General features: G+C 39.2%; 1 protein-coding gene across 1 annotated transcript in view; it reads left to right on the top strand.

Annotated features, from left to right (window-relative positions):
* The window catches only part of SLC2A13 (solute carrier family 2 member 13), a 160,863-nt gene that overhangs the window by 14,766 nt on the left and 118,648 nt on the right, over positions 1-27,449 (top strand). The window contains exons 2-3 of the mRNA XM_005148416.3: positions 18,033-18,192; positions 23,939-24,147. Of these exons, the coding sequence (XP_005148473.2) occupies positions 18,033-18,192; positions 23,939-24,147 (369 nt within the window). The remainder of the gene's footprint in view (positions 1-18,032; positions 18,193-23,938; positions 24,148-27,449) is intronic.

The raw sequence follows: 27,449 nt of genomic DNA, 5'->3' as shown, positions 1-27,449 counted from the left end.
CACAAAAATACGTATGCCCCTGAAGCAATAATAGACCGAGAACTGTCTGGTCTGATGCACTTCACTTTCACAAGTGTTCCATGTGTTCTGTACTCTGTGAATTCATCCTGTTACAGGCTCTGTCGCCACTGGGTTTCTAAGTCATGGTACATTTTTCCAATGCAAATACAAATTAGGGTTACCTGTCCTTGGAACTGGAACCCATACAGTTTTCTTGTGTGCTGTAGAAGCAATAGGAGCAAGGACACTATTGCAAGAAAAGATATTATTTCACTCTGGTACAAAGAGCTAGAGACACATAGCCTTGAACTCGTCTTGCCATAAAATGAAGTTACTTGGTTTTATTTTAATTTTATAGTCTTAAATTACAGCAAGCTTAAATACATGCACGTGATTGTTTTATTTTGCCATGCACAAGGCTTTCTAACTTTAACTAACTGCAATAAATGTCTATAACCTAAAATACAAGAAGTTTCACCTTGACTTGATGTTGAACTCAATGAGCAAGAACTTTACATTGTAGGTGGTAGAGCACTGGGACAGGGTGCACAGGGGGGTTGTGGAGTCTTCCTCTCTGGAGACATTCAAAACCTGCCTGGATGCGTTCCTGTGTAACCTGCTCTAGGTGGCCCTGCCTTGGGGAGGGGGGGGGTGTTAGGCTGGATGATCTCCAGAGTCCCTTCCAACCTTAACGATTCTCTGATGCTGTGAATAAGAAAGTGCCTGTTGTACTGTTGAAAGGTCTGACTTGCACACTGTGAGACCCCAAATGTCTGATGCCTCTGTCTTTTGCTAAGTAAACATAAGACCAACCTGTAATTCTTAGATTTGTCACTTCCTGGCCACTTGACCTTAAAATGATGGTGGTACTTCGTACCTTCATTTTTCCTTCTGTAAGGTAGGGTTGATGTTTGCTTGCATTTTCAAAAGGCATTCTTGGACTTCTTAAAAACAAAGAGTAATCTGTAAGTCTGACAGTCATAATCTGTTCACCACTACAGTTTCTATGAGTGGATTTCATAATCTGATTTTCAATTTCTTGAATAATTTCCTCTAGTCAGATTTCTCCTCTATCCTTCCTCACTGTGTGCTTGGCCTTTAGACAGGCTGTGCTGTTGGTGCTGCTTGATAGAGAGACCTGGGCTCAGGGGAGCCTGATGTTCAAATCTTACTGAAATGCTTGTAAATCATTTCTTCAGATATATCAGTGTATACTTCCAAAATGTAATCTGACATGTTGTGACAGTAGCTGTGCTTATTCTTCAATTACTCTTATCATAGAATCATAAAATAGTTATAGTTGGAAAGGACCTTAAGATCATCTAGTTCCAACCCCCCTGCCATGGGCAGGGACACCTCACACTAAACCATAACACCCAAGGCTTCATCCAGCCTGGCCTTGAACACTGCCAAGCAGTTGGCACAAGAGTCGCTACTAAATGGTTTTGGTTAATTAATACCTGAGATGGAGGTTTCTGATATGGTAAGTTGAAACACTGCTCAAAGGTTCTGTATGTCTTAGTAATTAAAAAATTCTTTAAACTATGAGAGAAATGTAAACTCAAGGGGAGCAGGTGAATGTGGATGTGAACTTAACAGTATTTGAAAGGCAAAGATCATGTTGCACCTGAAGATAATGAGCAATAGACATTTGTAAGCTTGCACTGCATTGGAAGCACTGTCTCTGTGGGAAGTTTTTCTAGCTGTTTATTACTGTGGTAGGTCACAAATATCAAGGAAGGGGATTCTGCTATTAAGGGATTTGTCTTTGGTGACAGGAAGAGTAGCAGTCTGCTAGAATAGAGGCTTCTTCCCAACCATATCTACATGTAACCTGTCGTTAACATGTGGATTGTTAAATTTTTGTATGGAAAATACTGTGGGCTTATTATTTTGTTAGTGCATACATGTTTAAACGGTACTAACTGGGCAGGTAGGAGTGGATAGTGAGTAATTCAGAGATGAAGTCACCTACTAGGTGTTCTGTGCTTCATTGCTGGTTCCTAGTGCTTTATTAGAAGCTATCACAAATGGTTTCTTTCCTACTCACAGTGACTGTATTAGTGTTCAGTTTAATGATTCTTCTCCGGTGGGTGATTAATTCTGCCTCTGAATGCTGCCCTCCCGCAGTATTGTCAATGGTCCCTGCCTTTTGTTTTGGGAAATAAGGAAGAGGATGTAGACCAGAGTTGGTTTTAAAATGTAAACAAAAGTAATTATTTTTTTGAGTAAAACTATTAAAATTAATTAAATCAATGGAATAATTTAATAATTACTCAAAAGTAATTCACTTTTGAGTGAAAATTCAATTACCGTAAAATGTAGCTACATATAATTGATGTTTCAATTCGATCTTACTTTATGAAAACTCACTTAAAAGATAGGTGGAATGTGACCAAATTATAGGAAAAAAAAAAAAAGATGGGAGACAGTAATTGCTTTGAAGGGTTTCTTTGGAAAGAGTGCTGTAAGGATTAGGAGCTCCCTCCCCGCGCTGGTGTGAGGATCTTCACTTATCCTCAAAGATGAGAATTTCTTTATAAATTTACCCTGTGAAAGTAATGATGTAAGTGGAAACTTGAGAAGTTTGTAGTTCAGAGAGATCCTGGCTTGAGTTGTTTTTCTTGGTGGTACCTTGTGCGTGAATCTGTTCACTTGAAACTGACCTGAGAATATCTTGTCACTTCAAAAGAGAATATGGCTTCATTTTTGACTGTAAACCTTTCAGTTTTAAGGACAGAATCTGCTTCTTTGTGGGGGCAGATAGGAGTTAAATAAAATTAGCAGGAAGTTCTCTGTAGTAACTGTTTGCAAGAGTACAAAAAAGCTGGGTGACTTAGAGACTTGAGGACAGAGAACTGAAACAGCATGGTATTTCCTTGCCCAGTTAGTCATAGAATCATAGAATCATGGAATAGTTAGGATTGGAAAGGACCTCAAGATCATCTAGTTCCAACCCCCCTGCCATGGGCAGGGACACCCCACAGTTGTCTTACAGTGATTTATTGCAACTTGTGCAGTTCAAGTCCCAGGAAAAGCAGATTTTATCTTAACAAGGATGTTTGCTGCATCTGTGTTAAGTAGAATGGGACTGTCAGATACACCATTTTAAATGCCAGCTCCTAATTCTTAAAATTTCTTGGTTTCACTATTCTCTTATTAGATAAAGGCAACACAGCAGACTGCTGGATGAAAGAATCAGTGCAGTGCTCTGAGTTACAGAAGGGCATTTTAGATACCCATCTTTATTTCCTTTTAATCTTTAGGTTGTCTGGAGTTACCAGGGTCTTGTACCAATAAATGAGATTTACTGAGGACTTCACAATGTTTGCCCAGCTTTCACTGCATGATGACCCAGAGCTCTTCCTGAGCCATTCTCTGCTAACATGCCCAGAGAACAAAAAGAGGGCAGGAAAGAGCAGTTCTGCAAAGGGGCCTAGAGAGCTGTGCTGCTGTGATCTGTGGCTCTCCCATCCATTTGCTCTGAGCACTGTTATTTATAAGATCTGCAAAGTAAATGTTGGAGTGAAGCAACCCTGTTAGCAGAACTGTATCTGTTGTTTGAAAGATGGCTGTCCATTACAGTGCACCTATAGGACTGCAAGCTTTCAAAAGCTGAAAGCTGTGAGAGCAGCATCCCCTGGGTTTTCCTGGGATCTTCCATCCTCTACCATTCTCTTTCCTGAGGCCTTGAGACTTGCAGCCTTGTTTTTAGGAAGCTATTTGGCAGTCTGCTTCCCTGATAAAAATTAGCAGTAGTTTCTTCCCACCTGCAGCATCCACCCACTCCTCATTAGCTGAGACTTGCCTCAGCTTTTTGTCTCTTAGGTGTTGGTAATGAAGTGGTTATCAGTTCCTTTTTTCCCTTTAGTGTTTGACAGCTACCGTCTTGGGTTTTTTCCACAAATGCAGCAGCCTCATTCTTCACTTGTAGCATCTCCTTTTTGTCAGTTTAAGCAACTGATGGAAGTAAATACACACCAAAACAGATTGAAGTACCCTTGTATCCCTTGCCAGCTTGACTATTACACCAGGAGTCCTGTAGTTGCCACTGCTGATCTAGATTATCACAAGTCATTTCAAGGAATAAACTTATGTGGCCTAAAGAAGTTCAGCACTGGTTTGTCCCTCTGGTAAAGACAGTGTAGTTCAATATCCCTGTCCTGATAGTCAAAACCCTTTTCTAGACTTCAAGGCTTTCCTTGGGAGCTCTTTACCTAGGATTCTCCCATAGGATGTTTTCCTATTGCAGTTGCATTCCACTGGCACCCAGCAGCTATTATTGAAATGGAAGTGGGGAAACTCCAGACCATGGGGGGAAGTAGCATGGAAGCTAGAGATTTAAGCTGAGCTGCTTCTCATAAAACAAGTGTGCAGCACGTGGACTGTAGACTCCAGATATTGACTTAACCTATGTGCAATGGGAACACCTTTACTCTTCCTAGCATGCAAAACATGCATGCCATGGAAGGAGGTATCTTGAGGAAGAAGTACTATGCTGTTTGCCACCAACACCCCCACCCTCTAGTATTGCAAATATAGACACCATTTATTTCCCCATATGGTAAAAAAATTATGCTTTATTATCTCAACACGGATCATTTGTGTTTGTAGACGTAATCTTGTTTGTGTATAAAACCTCTAGTATGGAAGGAAACTGAGCAGTCACTGTGACTCGTATATATTTTCATTATAATGATAGTTATAGTTACATTACTGTCATGAATGCTACTTGCATTATAATAACATAATTGAAACTTATTTTTTAACATCAGGCCTTAGGCTGTAAAAGGCTTACAGGGCTCTAGTTTATTTTTTAGAGCAATAGTTATAAAACCATATAACTGATACCTGTCTTCCTACAAATCATACTGTTTTTCACAGAAATGGGTAACTAAATGTAGTAATTAATATAAAAGTGCAGTTTTCTGCATTGATGGTTGCAATGTATTTACCCCTTGAAAGCACAAAATTACTGGGAATGTAAAGTAGGCAGTGAAATGGCTTTCCTGAATAGTGAATGAACACATTCAGTGTTACTCCATATTTTTTTCTAGAATACTAAGTTTGCAATGAGATTAGTCTTTCTAGATTAGTTTTTTAAATTAATGGCAAACAGTAGATAAGAAAATGTATTCTTCTTGTCTTCATCTTAAGCTGCATGTTTGGACTTTTGGTTAACATGCTGGACTTTTGGTTAACTCAACGGAACCTAAAGCGGTTTACAGAACAGTTAACTGGTTGCACTTGTAGACAGAGGCACTATTAAAACTAAATTACTTTTTAGATGAAGAAGGCTTTCAGGTCTAATTTGGAGGCATGCTTTTAGCTGAGCTATAGGTTAGCTACTAAAGCTTGTTCATGTTTGTTCCAATAACTACTTCTCTTAGAGTTATTGTAAGTTGAAAAATCCCTGTAGTAGAACTAGGGAAGAAAAGGTTTATAAACAAAAGCGCAGAGCTGGGAAGGACTATTCATCTTATGTGTAGCTTTCAGTCCTCTGAAACTAAAATTTCTCTGCACAGAACATCTTTGCCACTCCATGGAGTATTCAACTGTTGTTCTGGGGGGTTTTCTGTGTGTGTGATTGTTTGGTTGCACAGTGTTCAGAATGCTGGTTTTCTAGTATATATGAATGGTTATGCAGACGAGTCCTGGCTTGCTGTAAACCCATACTTCCCTTCTGGAAATTGATGTTTGCTGGCTGGGTCAGCAGGAAGAACTGGATGGCTGCTCCTTAGACGCTCAGTTAGTGCTTGTTGTAATCTCATCCCTTAGCACAAGTCTGTGTCAACCACCAGATCAGGAGTCTCGAATGGGAAATGGGGCATGAGATTCAGATATGCATCCTGTTATGCTGCTTTTCTGGAAGGGGAGGAGCCACTGACTGGAGAAGCAACTCCTTAATTTTGGCTGTGACTGCCTTAGGACTTGGCCAAGTTCATCTGTCTGGTTTTCATAGGTGGAACCAAGCAGCATGTAAAGTGCATAGCCTGCATGTGCTAAAGAATGTCAACAGCAGAGCACTGCTTACATCAAATACTATTTATTTAAACTAAAAGCTTCCCTTTTAAAGTAGATTAAGTAGTGCTTGTCTCACCTGCTTATACACAGAATCACAGAATCCCAAGGGTTGGAAGGGACCTTGAAAGATCATCTAGTCCCACACCCCTGCAAGAGCAGGGAAGCCTACAAGCTGTCATAAAGAAAGCTACTATGTTGTATTTATAATTTTCAAGTGAAAGAAAAATAAACTGCTCATTTTCTGAAGTGAGAAGTTTTGTGACAAAAACAAAGGTTGCATTGAGTAGTATAAATCATAGAATTGTATCAGAGAATCATAGAATGGTTTGGGTTGGAAAAGACCTTAAAGATCATCCAGTTCCAACCCCCTGCCATGGGAAGGGACACCTTCTACTAGAGCAGGTTGCTCAAAGGCCATGGATGGGGCAGACACAACTTCTCTGGGCAACCTGTTCTGATGCCTCACCACCCTCATACAAAGAATTTCTTCCTAATGTCCAATCTAAATCTCCTCTTTGTCAGTTTAAAGTCATTCCCCCTTGTCTGATCTCTACACGCAAAATGTCCTTCTTCAGCTTCCCAGTACCCTTTAGGTACTGGAAAGTGGCTCTAAGGTCTCCCTGAAGCCTTCTCTTCTCCATACTGAAAAAGCCAGACTCTCTCAGCTCGTCTCCATGGGAGAGATGCTCCAGCCCGTAGATAAAAATCTGTGCTGCTTCACTGTCACAATGAAAGACCTTCTGCAGCTTGTAAGTTCACAGGGTCGTTGCAGATAGTGCTTGTTCAAAATTAATTCAGAAAGAAAACAAATTAGGATTTTTTATTAGTTGCTTTTAGTAGCTTTTAATTACTTTTAGGGCTGATTGTTAATCTTGTGTTGTTATAATGGTTCAGAGGTGTGCTTTTTCACAGTTCTTGATACCTTTCAAGTAGATTTACTATGCATACCCAACATTGGAATTCAGTAGCAAATTCAGCACTGAAAATTAGCGATATTCCCTCCTCTCCATAGCTCTGCACACATAAACACATACTCTTTTGAGAAAGAGTTTTTTCTATTTCAGCTTTCAAAAAAATGCTGTTCCAGAAATAATTCATCTGCTCCTGTCTGGATCATTTTAGAAAAAGAAGCAAATCCATTTCAGTGTTGAAAGGTGCTAATTGATAGCTGTGTAGGTGACCCAAAAAACGACTTTTAAGCTCTTTTGTTTATTGAAAATGTAAGTATAGGTTAGCAACCAGTTACTGTGCTTATATATTTTAAAGAAACGTGTCACTGATGAGGTAGCTTGATAAATTACCAGTTTAATTCGTACATTTTTATGATGCTGTATGCTAGCTGGATTTCTTTTAGGGATCATCCTAATTAATGTCTTGAAGTAACCTGAACCAGGGTAAATCTTAAAGCTAGACCTGTGGATAGATTGGAGCAGCTTGAAGGGAGTAACTTGTTTTAAACATTCCAGCTTTCTGGTATGGGATTTGCAGCCATGAACTACAAGCACAGGTTCCCAGTATGACACACTGTGAGAAGGAGGCCCCTCAGTAGGATACCCAGAATCTAGGGCAGCTGAGTGGGGAGATGTCTGACTGGATGTTTCACAACCTACAGTAAAAGGAATATATGCTGGCCATAAGGAAAGGCTGAATATGGGTAACTAATTCTGCTTGCTGTGAAGTGTAAAATGTGACCTGACATCTGTAGTGCTAGGCATGCTCTTGTGCTTTGGACAGTAGTGAAGATCTTTGCTTAAAATTTACTGGATATTTAGCTTGATTATGTTGTGTCTGGTTAATTAAATCCCATTCTCTCCTGACTTTGCCACTCGAAATAAATTTGCTCTTAACATGGCTTTGGATTACTGTAACCTGGAGTAACCTGAAAATAACTTTGGACAGAAAAAGTGTTTGTTTCAAAAATTCTCCTCACAAAATGAGCTGTTCTATGTATAGTACTAATGTTGAGGCTGAGGTTGAATAGGACCCCACAGTTAAAGTGGTTCTAACAGTTATAAATAGTTACTTTCATCTGACCTTAAAAGCTTCCTCAGTTTCGTTTGCTTTCATGTAGAGTTTTCTTTTGGTTCCTACTGTTTGATAAATTTTGCAGGAAAGAAACATTTTTCACCCTTTAGTTATCCTACTTACGCTTTTAGTATCCACAGATTGAGATGTTTTGTATCCCCCTCTACACTGGGATGTGGTAGAACTGAATGCTTGGTGTTTTCTGGCTGTGGGTAGTATTTTCCATTAGCTGCATTTGTGGTATTAAAGATTCCTGCCATTTTTTTGTATGTTTTCAAGTTTTTACTAAACGAAGTTTTCTTTTAATAAACTGAGTAAACTAAGTTATTTTAATAAACTTTCACACTCTAGCTTGTACATGGTAGATTCTTGTCTGTCTTTCCTCCTGTCATGCTTCCTTACTTTTCCCTGTTGCATAACCATCCAGTTTCCAGATTAAAAAGATTCCTTGCCTTGCAGAATTTCAGTGTAGGAAAATAAGTACTGTGATAAATAAGCCCTTCTTGATTACTCATTTTGTTGAATATTCATGTCTCTCTACTATGATATGTGGTTTCCTTATGCTCTTCTTGCAAGATGCTGCCCTGAAGATACCAGAGAAAGGTCTTAGCACTCTCATTACAGAGGAATTGTACTTTTTGTAAGCATCTTCATTTCTTCATGAGCTGAGTTTGCATCTGTATCTTTCAGTCAAGGGTGAGTTTGAAAATGCAGTTCACAAAGGCTAATGCTGTCTTTCTGAGAATGTTGCATTTACGGTGTGACAGTAGTGATTGTTTCTAGGGGATGCAATTCGAGTTTTTTTTAGTTGAAGAAAGATTCCATGTTCCTGATCTTCATTGCTGCACACAACAGTGAAAAACTTTCTTGTGGTCAACAGAGGGGATTATTCATCCAGGCTTATTAAGATAAGATTGTTCTATAAATTTGAAACAGTGTCATCTAGAGAGGAGCTTAATTTATTTTTCTTCAGATTTTTCTTGTCCTTGGATTCCTTCACAGTTGGATGCCACATAATAACAGGGTTTTGGCACTGATTGTAATATTGTTCACTATAGTTTGAGCTGGTTGCTAAATAGGAACATAAAGATTACTCAGTGTATTAGATATTGAGCAGTGTACAGGTTCTTTAACTATAACTAACTAATAAATGAGTGTTTAAAGAAAATACAAGACTTTAATGAAGTCTGCTGATGTTGGACCCCCATTCCCAAGGAGATGCACCTAAACCTGCCTCTTACTGTGATTTATCTTCTCACAAAGCAATGTGGTTTTAGTGCTAGTGGTTTGCCCTCTTGCCCTTATGTATCTCAGCTCTGCTGTAGCACGGTACAGTTGTGCCACTGCTAAGAAATGGACTTTTACTAATCTGATGTAGGGCAGAGGTTGAAATGGGAAGCATGCTGCCAGTCATCCTTGAAATGACTTTCAGTAACCAGTTATAAACTGTTGATATTCCTTTTGCTAAATAAATGCAGAGAGTGGGAAGCCTAGGTAATAGAGGGGCCTTGAGCTTTCCCCTAATGTTCACACTCAAAACCAAGCTGTTTCAATGACAATTTTAGCTTTATTTGCTAGGGAAGCGGTTAGTGTAATGGAACAGTGTTCAAATGTACTGCTTTCTCAAGTATTTCCTATTAACGTGTTTAATAAGGCACTCTAATATCCCCTTTGACTGTCATTACTGAAAGCTGAAGTGTTAACTCTAAGAGCAGAAAAGAACTCTACAAGACTATGAAAAGGCTTAATTTTCATTGAGGTTAAGCCATGTAATTAAGATACGTTGTGGAGTTGCTGTAGAACAGACGTGGCTGATTGTTGGCAGCCACCAACACCTCCTGTGTTTGTGAATGCTAATGGTCTTTTAAAATAAATATCCTTTGCAGTAAAAATGTACCCATTCTATCAATGATAGACATTCTTCTCTCCACAAAGTACTTAAATGAATTCTTCTTTAGATTGACAGTAGAGAATATACAATTATTGTGGAACTTGTCACTTGCAAAAAGTCAACCAGTGTGTTGCCCTTACCCTCTTGAGCATTACTACGCAGATGTGAGCAGTGTTCAAAAATTATCGGTTGGCAAGAATTCCACTTTTGTCACAAGTAAGGTAAAAACCTTGGAGCATAACTTGTGGGAACACAGCTGTAACAAAATACTTGATGAAAGTCTCTTTCTCTGTATAATCTGATGTACTTCTGGGATCAATAATGTTTCAAGGCACTAAATTTAGATTGCATGTCCAGTATCCAGGATATAAGAAATTTATCAGATTTCCTGCAAAGTTGCTGGAAGAAAGCATTAACCTGGTATTGAGCTTCGCAAATTTCCTTCTGTTCCTGTTTGGAATTTACTATTTAATTTAAAAAAAAACTCTAACAAACCAAACAAAACCAAAAGCCAAGCAACAGCTGAGCCTTGAATTCATATTCAGACTTTCTCATAGCATAGCAACCTCTATTAAGCTCTTTATTAATATTTAATTCCTGATTCTCTGTGCCATATACTTGCTGCTTCATCAGGTTGCCTCCACAAATCCTCCTCTGCCTGTGGAATCATTTGCTAAAGCTGCTTGGAATGTTTACAAGTAGAACATACCACTATGCACAGCTTCTTAATTAAGTGAACTTTAAAGTTGGTTGCATTAAAGTTTAACATTTAATGAAAATTTGCTCTTACAAGTTCATTCTAAGATGCGCGAAGAAACAAAACTATTACCTTTGGTTAAGTATCTCAGTACAGCTTTATGTTAGTGAAGAATGCCTCATTCCCAGGAGTATCCTCCTGAAAGATGTTTTAGTAATTCGTGTTTCTGCCTATTCATTTAGAACTCCTAAAAATATGTATTTCTGTAATAAGCTGTGGATGTTTTTTGTAGTTAAAGATTAATTGCTCAGTGACTGCACTCTGGAATAGAATCAGAGATATCTTCACGTTTGGGGTTTTTTTGGTGATTATTTCACATCCTGATTTTAGTTTCCAACTGGACAGTCGTGAGTCCCATGGCAGCTCTCTGTTATCATAGAGAGCCCTGTGTGGGCCAGTACAGGCTTTTGAAGTCATTCTGAACTGTTTAAGGGACCTAAGTGGTATAGCCCCCATAATGGGCAGGTGGATATCCCTTAGCTGGTTGAATTCTCTGGTTTACCTGCTGTTGATGCAAAGGGTCAGTGGGAGCTAGACAGAAGAAGGGAGAGAACCACACCAGCTCCTAGGCATGCCTCCTTAGTATTTCTAGTTACCATCAGTCCTCTTCATTCCTAAGTGTGAAAGGTTGATTGCAACGGGTAAGGTTTTTTTAAAGTTATGCTTTTGAACCTTCTGGGTAGAAATCTAAACAGCAACAACAAAAATTTGTCAGGAATCCTTCCCAGTGTTTCTGCTGATGCTGACACTGGTTATTGGTTGACCAGTGAAATGAGCAACACTTACATCCCGACTACGTTAAAGCCTTTTTTATTATGCTAGGAGTAAAAGTGCATCTCCTTCAATATCCTGTCTCCAGCTTTTGTTGCTCATGTGTTTTTATGGTGCACCTTCCCTCATGTCTGCTAGACACATGACTGAAGCTGTAGTGAAAGTTCTGGTCTTTACAGGACATGTTTCTGTCCATCTGATCTTAAAAAAGTCTTTAAAAATATTCCATCTCCCTAGTTCCATATTCTCTAATGTTTTTTATAAACAAGAAATAAGATTCCTGGTTTAGGCCTTTTGTTTTGCTACCTTAAAAAAAATCTATTTTTATTTCTCCTCATTATCATAGGATTTCTTCTTCATGACCTTTTTGTCTCTCCTGTGAGTGGGTTTGTTGAGTTCAATCCTGAACTTCTTAAAGACTACTTTATAATGCTTACATATTCATACTGAAAGTACCTTTCTGGGGGGATAATATGTTTCTAAGATGTCTTTTCACACCTGCTTTCTATTGATTGTCTTAAAATTGAGCTGTGCACTCTTCTCTCTGCTTTCCAATAGAAAGTCTGCAGACGGTAGTAGCAATTCTAATAATTACTCTCCTAAGTGATCTTGGAAGTGGAAAACATTTAATATGATTATTTCAGTCCATCCTGTCTTCTAATGCTTCCCACATAATAATTAGATGCACCTTGTCATCTAAATTTAAGGAACCTTCTATGATTTTTTTCTTTAATGAGGGCAGAAGGTTAATGCCTTGGTTACTCAAGTGGGTAAAGACTGGGCTTTGCTGCTCTCATCTCAGATTTCATAGCTTTGGTGCACAATATAGAGCTTAAACTTTTTCTGACAGATTTCCAGTTAATTTGTTTCATTTTCTTTTCCTCATGCCTTATCACTTACCAGCTTTATTAGGTAGTAACATATTTGCCTGCAGCAAGAATCTTTTGTTTGGTGTGAAAGCATATTATAAAATGTCATCTAACTGTAAACGAAAGCATTCTCATATGAAAGATTAATGAAAGATTCCATTGCAGCCATATTTATTTTGCTAGGAAGGCTGTTCTTTGTTTTCAAATTTCTTTAATATCTAGCTATTAAAATAACTAAATAATGAACACTGGTTATGTATTTTAGAGATTTTTGTAGTTGATTAGCATTTAATGCCTTGCATCCAACTGTGCCTTTTCACAAGAACTTACTCTCTGATGTTCTACTGTATCTTAAATTGAAACTAGAGGAGAAAAATCTGGAGAACAGTGATGCGTTCTAGGGCAATTGAAAACAACTATGTAATTTAAATAACATTATGGAATCTAAGCCATTATTTCCTTAAAGTGGTATGATTTTTTCCTTATTTTGATCTGTTTCAGAATAACTTACTCCTAGTGATTTTTTTAGAAAAAACTTTGCTTTTGTGGGTGAATGCTTCCTGGATGGCAGCCAGACAAACTGGGGAGGCTTTCCTTATTGCCTCCTCCCATTTCCCAAAACCTCCTGCCACACTCTGTTTCAGACTTGGAGTAGCAAAGCTGAACAGCTGAACAGCTGGTATTGTTGGCTAGCTTGTGACAGGACTGTTGAGGTGTGCAAGCTTCCCCTTCCTCTGCTAATTCCTGTAGTCTTAACTTTGTGGCAAGAACAGAGCAGGAACTGTAAATCTCCTGCTACATGGTGCCTCTTGTTCAAGACAAACACATTTTAACTTTCACACTACCCTGATGTTACAGCAATAGGCTTTAGTTTCACCTGTAAATGCCAAGTGTTGTGTTAGCTGGGGCTAGTGGTGATTCTATCAATGTCTCAGGACTGATGGTGTGCACTGAACATTAGCCATAGCTGTTGATCTGATTGGTGGCATGGCTCTGCTTTCTGGGTACCCGACAAGCAGATTTGTCTGGCATGTTTTGAACGAGATTTCTTTGCAAATCCTGTGTAAAATCAGCCTTCATTAACAGTTTAATTGTGGGAAAAAAGTAACATTTTTACAGAGCAGATGTTGGTTTTGGATGTGCACATCTTTCTAACTGCTTTCCGGTAAAAGCCACATACAGGTATCTTTGGGACTGTGTTATTTTAGTAAAGCTTTTAACAAGGACTGACCTTCAGTAGCTTCCAAGAGAAAGATGTAAGGTCAGTTTTCTCATTGTGTCTCCTGAAAGACAGAAACAACTGTATTTTTTCTTCCCTGCATTTATTGCAAGACCTTGTTCTATTTCTGTGCCTGTCAGCTTCGTGAACCCTTAGTCTCTTCATTCCTGCTGCTCTGCATTCAATCATCTTTTCTTATTTCCATGTTACACTTGCAAACAGCAGGGAAAGTTTTTATGGGGCAAATGATAAAATAGCCACTGGCAAGCAGACTTTATTCCCCCATCTTTGAGTTCCCATGACTTTTTTACTGACGATTAATCTAAATAGAGTAGCAGAGAGCCAAAGAATGAATGGCCTCTAAGAAAACCCTTCAGAGATCTGGTCCATTGAGTCATGAATTCCAAAGCTGGTGCTTATCAGAAGCTTGTTTAAGGTGTAGCAGAGGAATTACTCTATGCTTGTTTTTCTGTTGAGCCTTTCCTAGTCCTCCATTGTCCATCACATACAGGGACAGTGACACCAGGCTTTGTACTTGGCCCTACGGAGCTGGGTATCCTGCCAGGCCAGTCCTGGCGGTGGGAAGATAGCCATGAGGTGCGAGGTGGCATGCGGGAGGCTGAAGGGAGGTTGGGGAATGGGAAGGCTGAGCCTCCTCATGCCAGGGCTGCCGCCGTTGTAAGGTCGTTCCTTTCCACTTGGCATAAGCTGCTTCATGCGGCTCCTCAGAAAGTGGACCTGCTGCTGTGATTTCCCATAAAGGCTTTTCCTCATATGTGTGCTATATCCATCACTTCAATTGTAATTAGTTCAAATGCTGATGTGAAGGATGTGAGAGAAATATCCCTAATGATGGACTATGTTTGACAATTTGTCTCTCTGTCGAATGCGCAGCGTGCTCTGTGAATGCTTTCTTCCATGATGCATTCTGGGTGGCTTTGAGAAATGGTTGAATAAATTTTTAATGTTTTTATTTTTCCCTGACACTTTGCTGTGGTTTTATTATTCTGTGTGGGTTGCTCAGTCGGTCAGAGGAGGAGGAGGAAGAAGCATTAGCGTGGCCTGGGAGGCTCTGCCAGGAACTGGGTTATCATGCTGAGAGGCTGCTGTGAGTGTTTACCTCTCGTCACAACAGATCTGCTGATGCCATTTGATTATTAAACAATCTATATTCCTTGCTCAGGTTTTGGAGGCTCCCAGCAGTTTTAACCTTGTTACTAAAGGTGATTTTGGGCTCTTAGTTGGTGAGTCAGGCAGCGAGGCACTGGCTGAAGCCATTTTGTGACAAAGCCTTTCTGTCGTGATACAAGCTGGCAACTTTAAGTGTGCTTCAGGAGCCACATGCACACCCTTAGGTGACCCCATTCCTTGCTGGGGGTGAGGCACTGGTTCGTGCTGGCATGAGGCTGTTGGTGTGGACCCAGTAGAGGTGCCCTAAGCTGGAAGTTGTGATGTCTTTGCTGGTGCTTGGCCATACTCAAGCTGTATGTCAGCCGGCTTCAGCTGAAATGTGTTTGTGTGTGTGTGCTGCCAAGGTACTGATAGCTTTAATTACAAAAGAAATTGCTGTTGGTTGGCACTGTCAGTTTGTGTAAGAAAATAGGGATATAAATTTCCTTTAAATGGTGTGACTTTGTTGGTGAATTTGGACCAACAAAACATAGAATCATAGAATAGTTATGGTTGGAAAGGACCTTAAGATCATCTAGTTCCAGCCCCCCTGCCATGGGCAGGGACACCTCACACTAAACCATAACACCCAAGGCTTCAACCTGGCCTTGGACAGCACCAGAGATGGAGCATTCACAACTTCCCTGGGCAACCCATTCCAGTACCTCACCACCCTAACAGTAAAGAACTTTTTCCTTATATCCAATCTAAACCTCTGCTGTTTAAGTTTTAACCCATTACCCCTTGTCCTGTCACTACAGTCCCTAATGAAGAGTCCCTCCCCAGCAACCCTATAGCCCCCCTTCAGATACTGGAAGGCTGCTATGAGGTCTGTACTGCACACAGCTCTGCTCTTTGTATGCTGTTGAACTCCTGTTTTTACAGTCTGTATGTGTGAGCATGCTTCTGTGTGTGTTCCTCATAGGCGTTTCTCCCTTTTGCTCAAGTGGCTCATGTAGAGCCATCGCATATGTCCTGGTTTCGTTTGGGATAAAGATATTTTTCTTCCTAGTAGCTGGTGCAGTGCTGTGTTTTGGCTTCAATCTGACAACAATGCTGGCAACACACGGAGGGTTTAGTTGTTACTAAGTAATACTTATCCCTATCAAGGTCTTTTCAGTCTCTCATGTGCCAGTGAGGAGGGGCACAAGAAGCCAGGAGGAAGCAGAGACAGGACACCTGACCCAAACTAGCCAAAGGGGTATTCCATACCACAGCATATCATGCCCAGTGTATAAACTGGGGAGAGTGATCCGGAGAGTCCAGATTGCTGCTCAGATCAGGCTGAGTATTGGTCAGTGGATGGTGAGCATCACTTGAGTTTATTTTTTTTCCTTCTTTTAGTTTTATATTTTCTTCCCCTGTTATATCCATTATTATTATTATTATTATTGCTATTATTATTATTATCATTAGTATTATATTGTACTTTAGTTATTAAACTGTTCTTATGTCAACTCATGGGGTTTACATTCTTCTGATTCTCCTCCCCGTCCTGCGCAGGGTGGGGAAAGGGGAGGTGAGCAAGTGGCTGTGTGGTGCTGAGTTACCAGCTGGGTCTAAACCACAACAGCATAATTCATAGGAAATACTACCAGTCTGTGACAGAATAAAAGGCAGCTGTGCTTTAGCTTCAGTCTGTGCTTTCTTATGGCAGTATGAGTTCTTAGCACTGCATATGGAATGCTTTTAAACATTTAAAAACTCAAGAAACAATTTGTTCTACATAACAATAATGAAATTACATGGTAATAATAATAGGGATAATAATGCTTGGCCATGCTTTTTCTTGGAGGTGGAAACCATGCTAAAGTTCTGTTTAAACTCAGAGTTGTGAACGCTTGGCATCTTCAGTCACTTTGACTCACATATGCTTTCTTGGATCACAGCATCTCCTTGTTTCACAACTATAAATATATTTATGCATTTTAATAATTTTAGTATACATGCCATGTAACTTGAAGAGTGTTATTTGTTGTGTCATTACCTCAAACCTTGAACTGTATTGCAAATACAGTCAGTAGCAACCAGAGTGTGTCTACCCATTTGTTCTGGGTATATATCTTAAAATCATAGAATCATAGAATAGTTAGGGTTGGAAAGGACCTTAAGATCATCCAGTTCCACCCCCCCTGCCTTGGGCAGGGACACCTCACGCTTGCATTAGGTGTATTTTTTTTCATCTTCTGAAACCTGGAAATCAAATTCTTCCAGCTTGTTCCTTGTAAATGAGTGCTGATTTGGGCTGAGATAGAATTAATTTTTTAAACCATGGGTCCTAATTTTAATCCAAAACATAGTTCATATTAACTACTATGAAAAAAATCAACTCTATCCCAGCCCAAACCAGCACATTCTCCACCCCTTATTCCATACCATTTAGATCATGCTCAGGTCCTACAATATCAAGTACATTTTTATTACCCACCACCATCCTTCCCATGCTTTACACAGATGTCATTCCTTTATTTTATGGACCATGCCTGTGAAACAATTGTAAAATGTCCATAATGTCCACCGAGTTCATTTAGTTCATGACTTTGGGCTCTGTCTGTTATGGTGGTCACTCAGGGCAGGAGAGGCGGTGTTGTGTGGAGTTACTGGGCACCAAAGCCAGGTCAGGTTCAGCCACTGCTTCTCATGCCTTGTCATGGTTTAACCCCAGGCAGCAACTCAGCCCCACACAGCTTCTTGCTCACTTTCCCGTAGTGGGATGGGGGAGAGAATCAGAAGGTAAAAGTGGGAAAACTTGTGGGTTGAGATAATGGCAGTCTAACAGGTAAAGCAAGAGCTGCACAAGCAAAGCAAAACCAGGAATTCATTCATCACTTCCCATGGGCAGGCAGGTGTTCAGCCATCTCCAGGACAGCAGGGCTCCATCGCACATAATGGCTAGTTGGGAAGACAGATGCCATCACTGTTCCCCCTTCCTTCTTCTTCCCCAGCTTTACATGCTAAGTGTGACTCCACATGGTGTGGGATATCCCTGGGGTCAGTTGGGGTCAGCTGTCCTAGCTGTGTCCCCTCCCAGCTCCCTGTGCACCCCCAGCCTGCTCGCTGGTGGGGTGGTGTGAGGAGCAGGAAGGGTCTTGGCTCTGTGTAAGCACTGCTCAGCATTAGCTAAAACACCCCTGTGTTATCAGCACTGTTTCCAGCATAAATCCAAACCACAGCCCCATACTACTACTATGAAGGAAATTAACTCTACTCCAGCCTCAAACCAGCACAAAATGTTCTGTTTCATGATGAAAAGGAGATACAGTATCTTTTTCTATTTTATAATTGTAATTGAATTTATTTTTGTAGGTATAGCATCTATGACTGTGCCAGTGTACATCGCAGAAGTTGCTCCACCACACTTAAGAGGCAGATTAGTCACCATTAACACTCTGTTCATCACTGGAGGGCAGTTTTTTGCAAGTGTCGTTGATGGAATCTTCAGCTACCTCGCGAAGGATGGATGGAGGTTTGTGAATCTTCCTTGCTAAAAGAAAAGCTGGCAGGGTTGTGATTTGCTTGACAGCTGTTATAATTCTCGTTGGTAAAACAGAGTTTATATATAAAGTGGTAAAGCTGTATACTGAAATGGAACTTTAATAATTAAGTCTCCATAAATGATATCCATACTGCTTTCACTTAGGCTTAATATTCACAGTGTACTTATGTGTTTTGACTTTACTAAACTTTAAAATGGATGAGCAATAAATATGCCTCAACAAGCTTGAATGGTTGACATGTTTATGAAAGTAACTTGCCTTTTGCATTTAGAATAATTACATGGTGATTTTTCAGAAAGCAGATTTCCAGGAAGAGTGATGCTCTATTTGCAAAATAGTGGTGTATGTTGAGTATTCTTAAACTGAGCACAGAATTGAAGGATATTGTAGCATGACTTCCTAGTTGAAAGCTTAGGTTATAGAATATATTAATCTATTTTATTCTACTTTCTGGATATTATGTTCTTCCTGGAGACAATGCTAAGTGACTCTGTACTGTACCCGTATACCTACTGTATTTATAGTGGTGTGTCATTTGAGAGCAATGAGAAATCTCAGTGGCTTGGTATTTTACTTGCTGACTTGAAAAAATAATTAACAGAAATATGTAGGAGGAATAACTTACACTGTACATTCTAATTTCTGGAAACTTGTGCTTAATGATGTGTGCTCTTCAAACACTCTTGGGAAAGGGACACATGTTGTAGGGCCTTTGATTTCTGTTGCTACAGCCTGGAGTAATTTTTCTATTTCAAAATCTTAATTTGAAACATCCCACCTGCAAAACTTTGGAAGTTAAATATCAGGTTCTCTGGCTTGTAATGGAGCTACGTAGCTCCATTTTTATGTGCACTGTCATTGGGGATTTAAGTTAGGAATAATTAATTTGGGACTTAGTACATAGAAGAACTTGGAAGCTGATCTTTCTGTAATATGTAAAGAAATACACATCAAAGTATATTAAAATAAGAAGTTAGTGCATGAAAATAAGTTAGTGTTTTCTTAATTAATCTATGCTTTAATATGTATTTAATACATATTTAATATATTTAATAAATATTACATAATAAATACATATTTAATAAAACTTAATAAATATATTTAATATTTAATGTGTATGTTTGAAGATTCTGGAATTTTGAGGTTTTTCATTTTTGTCCATTCGATTGTTTCCTTTGCCTCTTTTATAAGAAGATGTAATATTTTGATCTTAAAAAACAGTCACTTAATGATGAGTTACATTAATTTTAATTTAATTTTAAGTTCTAGCTTTGCTTTGTGCTTTCTGAAAATGCATTGGTTACCTCGGCTCAACTACAAATAGCATTTTGCATTTTTACGTGAAGCTTTTCATGACCTTTTTATTGTAGTGTATTTGCATTCTCTGACAGACTATGTGTCCACTTCTGAAGAATTGAGAAACAGCCTTCACTGAAATCAAAACTTAGTTTTGTAGGATTGCTAATCCCATTCTGCAGGTAAAGAAATACCCTCAATTTTGAGGAAAGTTAATGACATGCAGTAATGCTTTTCTAAGTAAGATACAAATTGAAGTATTTGATACCTGATGCCAATCATTCGGTAGTTGCTTCATTATGTGTAATTACCTTTTAGCCTAAATAATTTGTGAACGTAATGGCCCCTCGTGCATGGGGCTGGTTGAGAGGAATAGATAAGATACTTATTTAGAAGTGGAGCTCTGGGTCCCTGCTGCTCTTGGAGACATTGTGTGCTTTCTGTTTAAGCAGATTTTCGGTTTCAGTTTACTTCAGCAAGCAGGGATTCAGCTGGGAGAAGCTTTTGTGGATGCATATCTGTTGGGTTTTTTTCCCTATTAGTGCCCTGACACAGAGGAGGTAAAGATGCGTTCATTACCTGTGTGTTTCAGTAAATACTAGCACATTGGAAGAAAAATACAAGCTAACAAAGTATCTATCAGGTATTGATCTAATTGGACTGGTGGGTTTTGTTTAATTGTTCAGGTAACGTAAGATACTCCCTAGCTCGAGTTTTTGTAGCACAAAAGCAGACTTATGGGCTTCTTAGGAAAAGATAAGCATTGTGATGCAGAATGTATCAGTTTTCAAATCAAGCAGTGACACAGGATTGACAAGTACATTTGTAGGTAAATGATTATTTAAGGGAAAAGTACCATTCCGGTTTGTTACACACATGGAAGTTATCATCTTTTGATATGTTACTTTGTAAATATATTTAGCTACAGTAGAAGATTACGTGGAAGGCAATAATCATTGTCAAATGTAGATTTCATCTTTGTGTAAAACACTGATGCCGCTGTACCTTAGATAGGCCCCACCCACTGAAATACTTCATAACTTCCCTGAGGACTTCCACATTGGTGTAGCTTCTTCTTAGAACAAAACCCCCTCTACTCTGGCGAAATTCAGGCCTTCAACCTAGCTGAACTAAAAAAAATTGAAAGTAAAATCCAGAACCTGTGGATTGAGTGAGACAAAGAGGCTTGATCAGAGCTGTGTGAGATGCTGGCTTCTGAAAATCTCCAATAATGGACATGTCAATTTTCAAGACAGCTTGTTCAGATGTTCAGTTACTCCTGCTGTGAAGAATTGTTTTCCCTCGTTCTTTGATCTGTACTTTCTTGTTGCAGCTTGTGACTGTTGACTCTTGTCCTTTCACAGTGTACATAAGAGAAGAATCTTTTTCCGTCTTCTTTATGAGCTCCTTTTCAGTTATGAAAGATACAGTAAGATCTCATCTTGATCATCTCTTTTCTGGGCTGCACAAACCCAGTTCTCTCAGCCTCTTCTTTTATGCCATACGCTACAGTTATGTGACTGTTTTAGTGCTCCATTGCTTCCTGGTTTATGGCTTTCTCTCACATTGGTGGTCCCAGTCTTCCAGATTCAGCATGGTGTATTGAGTAGTGAGGAGAAATTGTTACTTGCAGCCTGATGGCTCATGCTGGATAACTTTTGATAATGCTCTGTTTTTAGTAGTGTTCCACTGGATTGAGTGCAGTGAAAGCACTGATGATTAATTGGGCAGAAGCTGAGGCTATGGTAGTGGTGAGCTATCCAAGGATTCTTACCTGTAATGCTGGAGCTGCTAATTGGGGATTGTGGACTTGTCTGCCTGCAGTTCGTTTTCTGCAGCCTAAGACTGAGTAAGGAAGAGCAGAAATGGTCTGTCACCTGGGAAGAGTGGCCCGTGAATGCATGGGAAGAAATCACAGATGTTCACTCCTGAGTCATCACATACAAGAAGGAAAATTACAGCGATTACTGTAGCTCTTAGTGGCTGAATGGTTAAGTATTGGAGTGCTACACTCCAGTTAGAGTAAGGAACTTTACTTTTTCTTCGCTCTGCTTGCTCTAGGGAATGCTGGATATTAAATTAAAAATAAACCAAAGAAAACAAATATTTAACCTTACTCTGATGTCAGGCTATCTTTATAAACCTGGCTAATGCCATCTTAATAGTATTGCAACAGTATGTCTGAGGAGAAATGCTACAGCAGACTTATTAAATTTCACGCTGGATTTTTTTTTGGTCTGCTAGACATCTGCCTTGAGATGCAAAGTCTTGTACTCTGTATAGGAAAGAACTATATTAGATTTCTGAAAGCTGGCTCAATGCATGAGACGTCTAAAATTGCCTGCTTTTACTCTCAATTGGTTAGATCAGAATTGCATGATCTGAAAATTGCATCAACTCTTGAACTTGCAGTGGATATATGCTCTTAACTGAATGTTTTCCTTCTGGCCTGCTCCTTGTTCTCAGCTTTGATGAGAAGTATGTCAATTGGAAGCTGACGTTAGTGAGTGAGCACTTTCTGTACATTCCTTTTTTTCTTGCTTGTGATAAACATCTATTCAATAGAGTCCAACTGGTAGCGTTAACAGTCTAGATTGAGCTTTCAGGGGCCTCAATTGATTTTGCCTCCCAAGATGACTGCAGGCACCCAGCTGCTTAGTTCTGGAGACTCTGTGGTATATAAGGGACTGAAGGGCTTTGAAGGAACAGAAATTAGGTAATATGAGTGTAAAGACTAAATCTGTTTATTTTGATGCATTAAAAGATCCTTTTGTTTGCAGTGTGACAGAATACAGTGGTTGTGTTTTTAATCTCCATGGTTTTGTTTTACTCTTCGTTTGAAATAGAAAGAGCTTTCTAAATACTACTCTAATGCAGACATTGAATATACAATTTGGTGAGCTTCAGTGATGTATGTGTAAAGGTTATTCTGCATACAGCTACAAAATGTTTGTGGAGAGGGAAGATCATAGGAAGAAATGAGGACTATTAATGAATGAGAACATTAGTGAATGAGGAATGGAAAAATAAGTGAGTTAGTGACACTTCTTAGATATGTTGGCTGAAGACTACTCAGCTAATAATCCTTCCACATGCTTTAACTAATGATCAGCTACACAATTCTTGAAGTGTTAGAAAATAAGAGATATTAGAGTGTTAGAAAATAAGAAATCTGCTCACAGATTTCTTTCTAGAGCAAGATTTACTTATATGACCTTTGGAAATTTTTGCTGGTTTTAGGAAGAACCTCAGGGCTCAGCGTGGAGATGGGAAGACTGGCTTGCATGCACATTGTCCTGGGATGCCCATCCTCTTTGTATTACCTTTGAGTGTTCTTCTCATTCTTCAGTTTTCTGCCCTGTTGTATTGCTCGTGTTTGTCTTTCTTAAATCTGCAAATGCCTCAAAGAAAGTCTTTTTCTGTTTTCATTCAAAATGCATTTGGATTTGACAAAAACATTTGGCTTGTTGCCTCAAAACAAGGTTTCCATGACTGTTGTGCTCTCTTTCCTACTCCATTAGCAGTCTCATCCATAGCATGCTTTATGAAAACATGGAAGTGAGAGACTGGTGAATAGTCTCTGTGAAAGCCTGCATGAAGAGAGGAGCTAGAGGGCAGATTAGCATGTCTCAATCTTTTGACTGATGTCAAGGTGTGAAACCTGTTTATGAGTACAGGCCACCTCAGTATTCAGTCTGAGAGCTACTTTCTAGAGGTATTTTAATAATTATAACCACTGATGGTGAAACTTGGGGTAGCTACAATAATGTACAGGTAACATCAGCACCATTTAAAGTCTTTAATGGAAATGAAAAAATATCTCAGTGAAGTACAAATGGGAAAAGGTGAGGTTTAAAGAACAGAACAAAATTATACTTTGGGCTGCAGTTCTTGTTAATGTTCTTAGTGTTTTATTTCAGGAATATAAAAATGTGACGTGTGTAGATCAGAACAACCCTTGAATGTTGGTGGTATGCTTGTCTTCCACAGTCCTTTCCCCCCATGTTAGCTGGAGTGAACCATGATATCTGTGGGTGTTGTCAGAGGTGTCAGTGCTGATCCCTGGAAGCATAACTCTCTGGCTGGTGATAATTCTCAGTTGAGTAGAGAACTGTCCTTAATATAGTAACCCCTCCTCTGCCCCTGGCATCTCAAATTCAGTTTTGATTTTAAACCTAACATTGTAGCTGGCTGAAGAATTAATGGCAGAGTCTCCAAAAGAGCTGGTGTTAAGCGTTGGGCTGGTGAAATGGACTTTTTTCAGTGTTTCTGCTTACAGTTAGACATTTTGAAAAGTAAAACTGACACGTAAGAGGCACACTTACACAAGAGGCATATTCCTCAGTCAGCAGAGTCTTCTCATAGCATGGTTTTATAGGCAAATGTTAGGCATTTATTTCTTTGTTTATTTATTTCCAGGTACATGCTGGGCCTCTCAGCTGTTCCAGCAGTTATACAGTTCTTTGGATTCCTGTTTCTTCCTGAAAGTCCTCGCTGGCTCATTCAGAAAGGCCAGACTCAGAGAGCACGGAGAATCCTGTCTCAAATGCGTGGCAACCAGGCAATTGATGAAGAATATGACAGTATCAAAAACAACATTGAAGAAGAAGAAAAAGAAGTTGGAGCAGGTATGTTGAATACTTGTTGGTCTCTCTGCCTGTCCATGATGAGATAAAAATCAGAAGGAATGTTGAAGTTGTAGCCTGTGGGAACTTGATGTTTTGGTTTTACTTGTCTGTTTTGCTATTGTTTGAAATATTTCATATACTGGTAGCTTCAAAAATGGACAGATGTTTCTTTGATCCTACAGTTTTAAATTAGGTTCTGATTTCTAAGTGAGGGAAAAGTAAAGTTGTGTAAGATTTGAACTTTATGCCACCTACACTTATGTGAAAACCGCTCTCAAAAAATTACTCGGTGTAAGAATGCACATCATGAAGAGTGGAGATAATGAAAATAAAGTTTGGTTTCTTTCTTCAGTGGAAAAGACCAAACAAACACTAGGGAGGTCCGAAATATCCAGAAATATCCAGAAGGCCATATCCTGGCTAACTGTATTCTAGACAAGCAGCCTTTGGAAAGATTCACAAAACTAGGCATGCAACATAGAAATTCTTTTCAGTAAATGCAAGCTCTGACAGTCCTTTTTCACTGCCCCCAGCAAAATAAGGCATCTAAATAAAATCTGGGTTTCTTACTCTTTTTTTATCCTTAGGCCATAATTGCTCAAAGCTTTATGTATGTACCAACACATGCACTTAAAAAGCAAGATTACCATTCCATTGACTTTCTGTCCTCTGCATACTTATCCTTTGTGCTCAAAGTGTTATAGTTGCAATCTCAAGTAAGGCTCTTAAGTAAGACTTGTCCTACTTCCTTAAACATTGATAGGAAAACACTGTAACTTCTCAAAGCTGATGGAAAGACAAATGCAAGTTATCATACATCTGTGTAAATTGAGACTGAACATCTTATAAAGCCTAATCTCATTGCCTCATTGAGTTTGGCTTTGAGCCTTACAATAAGTAATTAAATATTCTATGATTCTGTGATTGTATCTGGAAAAAGTCATTTGACACATGCTAGTGAAGGAATTTTCAAAATATTCACTGCTGTGAAGCAGGGGTTTTTTTCCCCCATTATGTTTTTGAGGCTTTGGATATTTTTTTCCAGTTTTTGGGACATGGGGGGCATGGGAAATGAAGTTCATTGAAGCTGATCCAATAAAAAGCTGAAGCGGATATTCATAGAACAGCTTACAGTCCTGTGCTGAGGTTCTTGATCCTAATTAGGGATTGGGCTGTCCAGTTCTGTGGAAGGCCACTTAATGTGTAGCATTAAAGTTTTTATGCTTTGTAGAAGGAAAAGGAACAGATGTTTGCCCCATTCAGTCCCTTATTTTCAGTCACTGGGCTATGGAGTATGACCTTGTTTCTCTTGCTTAAATCTTTCCTCATGCTGCAGTTTCACCATTTGTTGTAAGACTGCAGTAGGAGTGACTCCAGCTCAGTTGTTAAATCAGTCTTCTATACATTGGTAACTTGGACTGGTACACTGATTGTGAGGTTGTTGGCATTCTAGAATGTGCAGGTCTCTTGGTTTCCCCCTGCCTCCCCAGAAAAGGTTAGGTAAGTCAAGCACATTTTTAGGAGAAAACTTGGTTACACAGAATCAGTGTTTTCTTCTCAGGTAGTCCACAGCTTCAGATTTGTCACAAAAGGGCATTAAAAAAATGGGAGTAGTTCCAAATATATGCTGTTCCACTTGTTATAAATGTTTGGCAGATAGGCATTAGATATAGTCACTCTCATTTTTGTTTATAACTTGGTTGTATTGCACTTCATCCCATTTGACCCAAAGCCTTCCTTGTTACAAAAAGTTATGTTGTATGTCAGCATCAAGACATACATTATATTTGTTACCTTTCTGTGACTTTCAGGTTGTATTTTCAAATTGTGTTAAACTGTAATTACTTCAATTTCTTGAGGAGTTGTCTCGATCCTCCGTATTGAATTTGGCACGCGTAGTACAAGAGCAACTTATGCTATTGCAAGAGCAACTGTTCATGGTTACATGGTGTTTAGGTATTGACAACTTACGTGTGCTTCTGCAAAGAACCTTGCATTTCATTTTTTACATGTATTTGCACTGGGGTTTTTTTTGTTTTGTTTGGGGGGGAGGTTAGTATATATATTACTGTAGTACTTTTTGTTTTCATTTCTCCCATTTGTGGCAGACAGTGTTTTAAAACACTAGTTAATAGCAATGATAAAAGACAGTAGTAATTCCTATCAGATGTTGTGGACATCATTCCAGTTTCCACAAAAAGCTTTAAATGGCCCTAAACTGACAGTGTGTGTATGTGGCATTCAAGGAAAGATAACTTTGTAGATTGTAGATTGAAAATCATATTACTTTTGCCTAGAAGGGCCTTTTCCTTTCCTTTCTTTTCTTGAAAAAGAACAGATGTTCTTTTTCATTAATTGATATTTGAACATCTTTGCCAGTGTCTTAGGGCATCATTTCTTAAGTGAAAATAGGTCTGTGTTGGACTCCTTCTCTGAAGGGAGTAACAGAATGTAACCATAACATATTCTCCAGTCCCACACTGAAAGCTGTAGTGCTTTTTGTAACTGTTTCCTCAACTATTCATGTCAGGGAAATAATGAATCACAGGGGAACTTCATCTGTGTTGTTTAAACTACTTTCTTCAAAGTCTGGTTGTAGTATCTGTCATAAAACCGGAGAAGTCCATTGCTTTGTCCACATGATCATCAAGCATCTTCTGTCTTGAAAATAATGAAGATGCCCTCAGCAAGAAACTTTTGTTTCAAAAGTCTTTTGTATCAATGTTGGATACCTGTTAAGCAAATGATTCACATTTCTTTATCCTTTCCAATACATTCATCCAATTCACTGCTGCTGATACTGCTTAGCTGCTTACATATTAGCATTTTCAGATTGGTAGCTGGAAAAGGATGTATCTTTTTGACAAGTGCTTTCCCAATGACTGGTTATGCAAATGACATTTAATCTGGCTGTCATGAATATTGTTATTGGGTGGTCTGTGCTATACTCCCAGTTTGACTTTTGGTGTTGTAGCCGTGCACTTTGCCGTGGTTTAAGCCCAGCTGGCAGGCCAGAACCACACCACTGCTTGCTCACTCTCCCCCCTTCTCTCCCCCCACTCCTAGAGGGATGGGGAGGAGAATCGAAAGAATGTAACTCCCACTGATTGAGATAAGAACTGTCCAGTAACTAAGGTATAACACAAATCACTACTGCTACCACCAATAATAAGAATGATAAGGGAAGTAACAAGGGAAGAGGATACAACTGCTCACCACCCACTGACCGATACCCAGCCTGACCCAAGCAGTGATCTCACCCTTCCGCGTAACTGCCCCCAGTTTATACAGTGGGCATGATG

This window comes from Melopsittacus undulatus, chromosome 5 (assembly GCF_012275295.1).
Source record: "Melopsittacus undulatus isolate bMelUnd1 chromosome 5, bMelUnd1.mat.Z, whole genome shotgun sequence".
NCBI lineage: Eukaryota > Metazoa > Chordata > Aves > Psittaciformes > Psittaculidae > Melopsittacus > Melopsittacus undulatus.
This window is presented reverse-complemented; position numbering and strand designations above follow the sequence as displayed.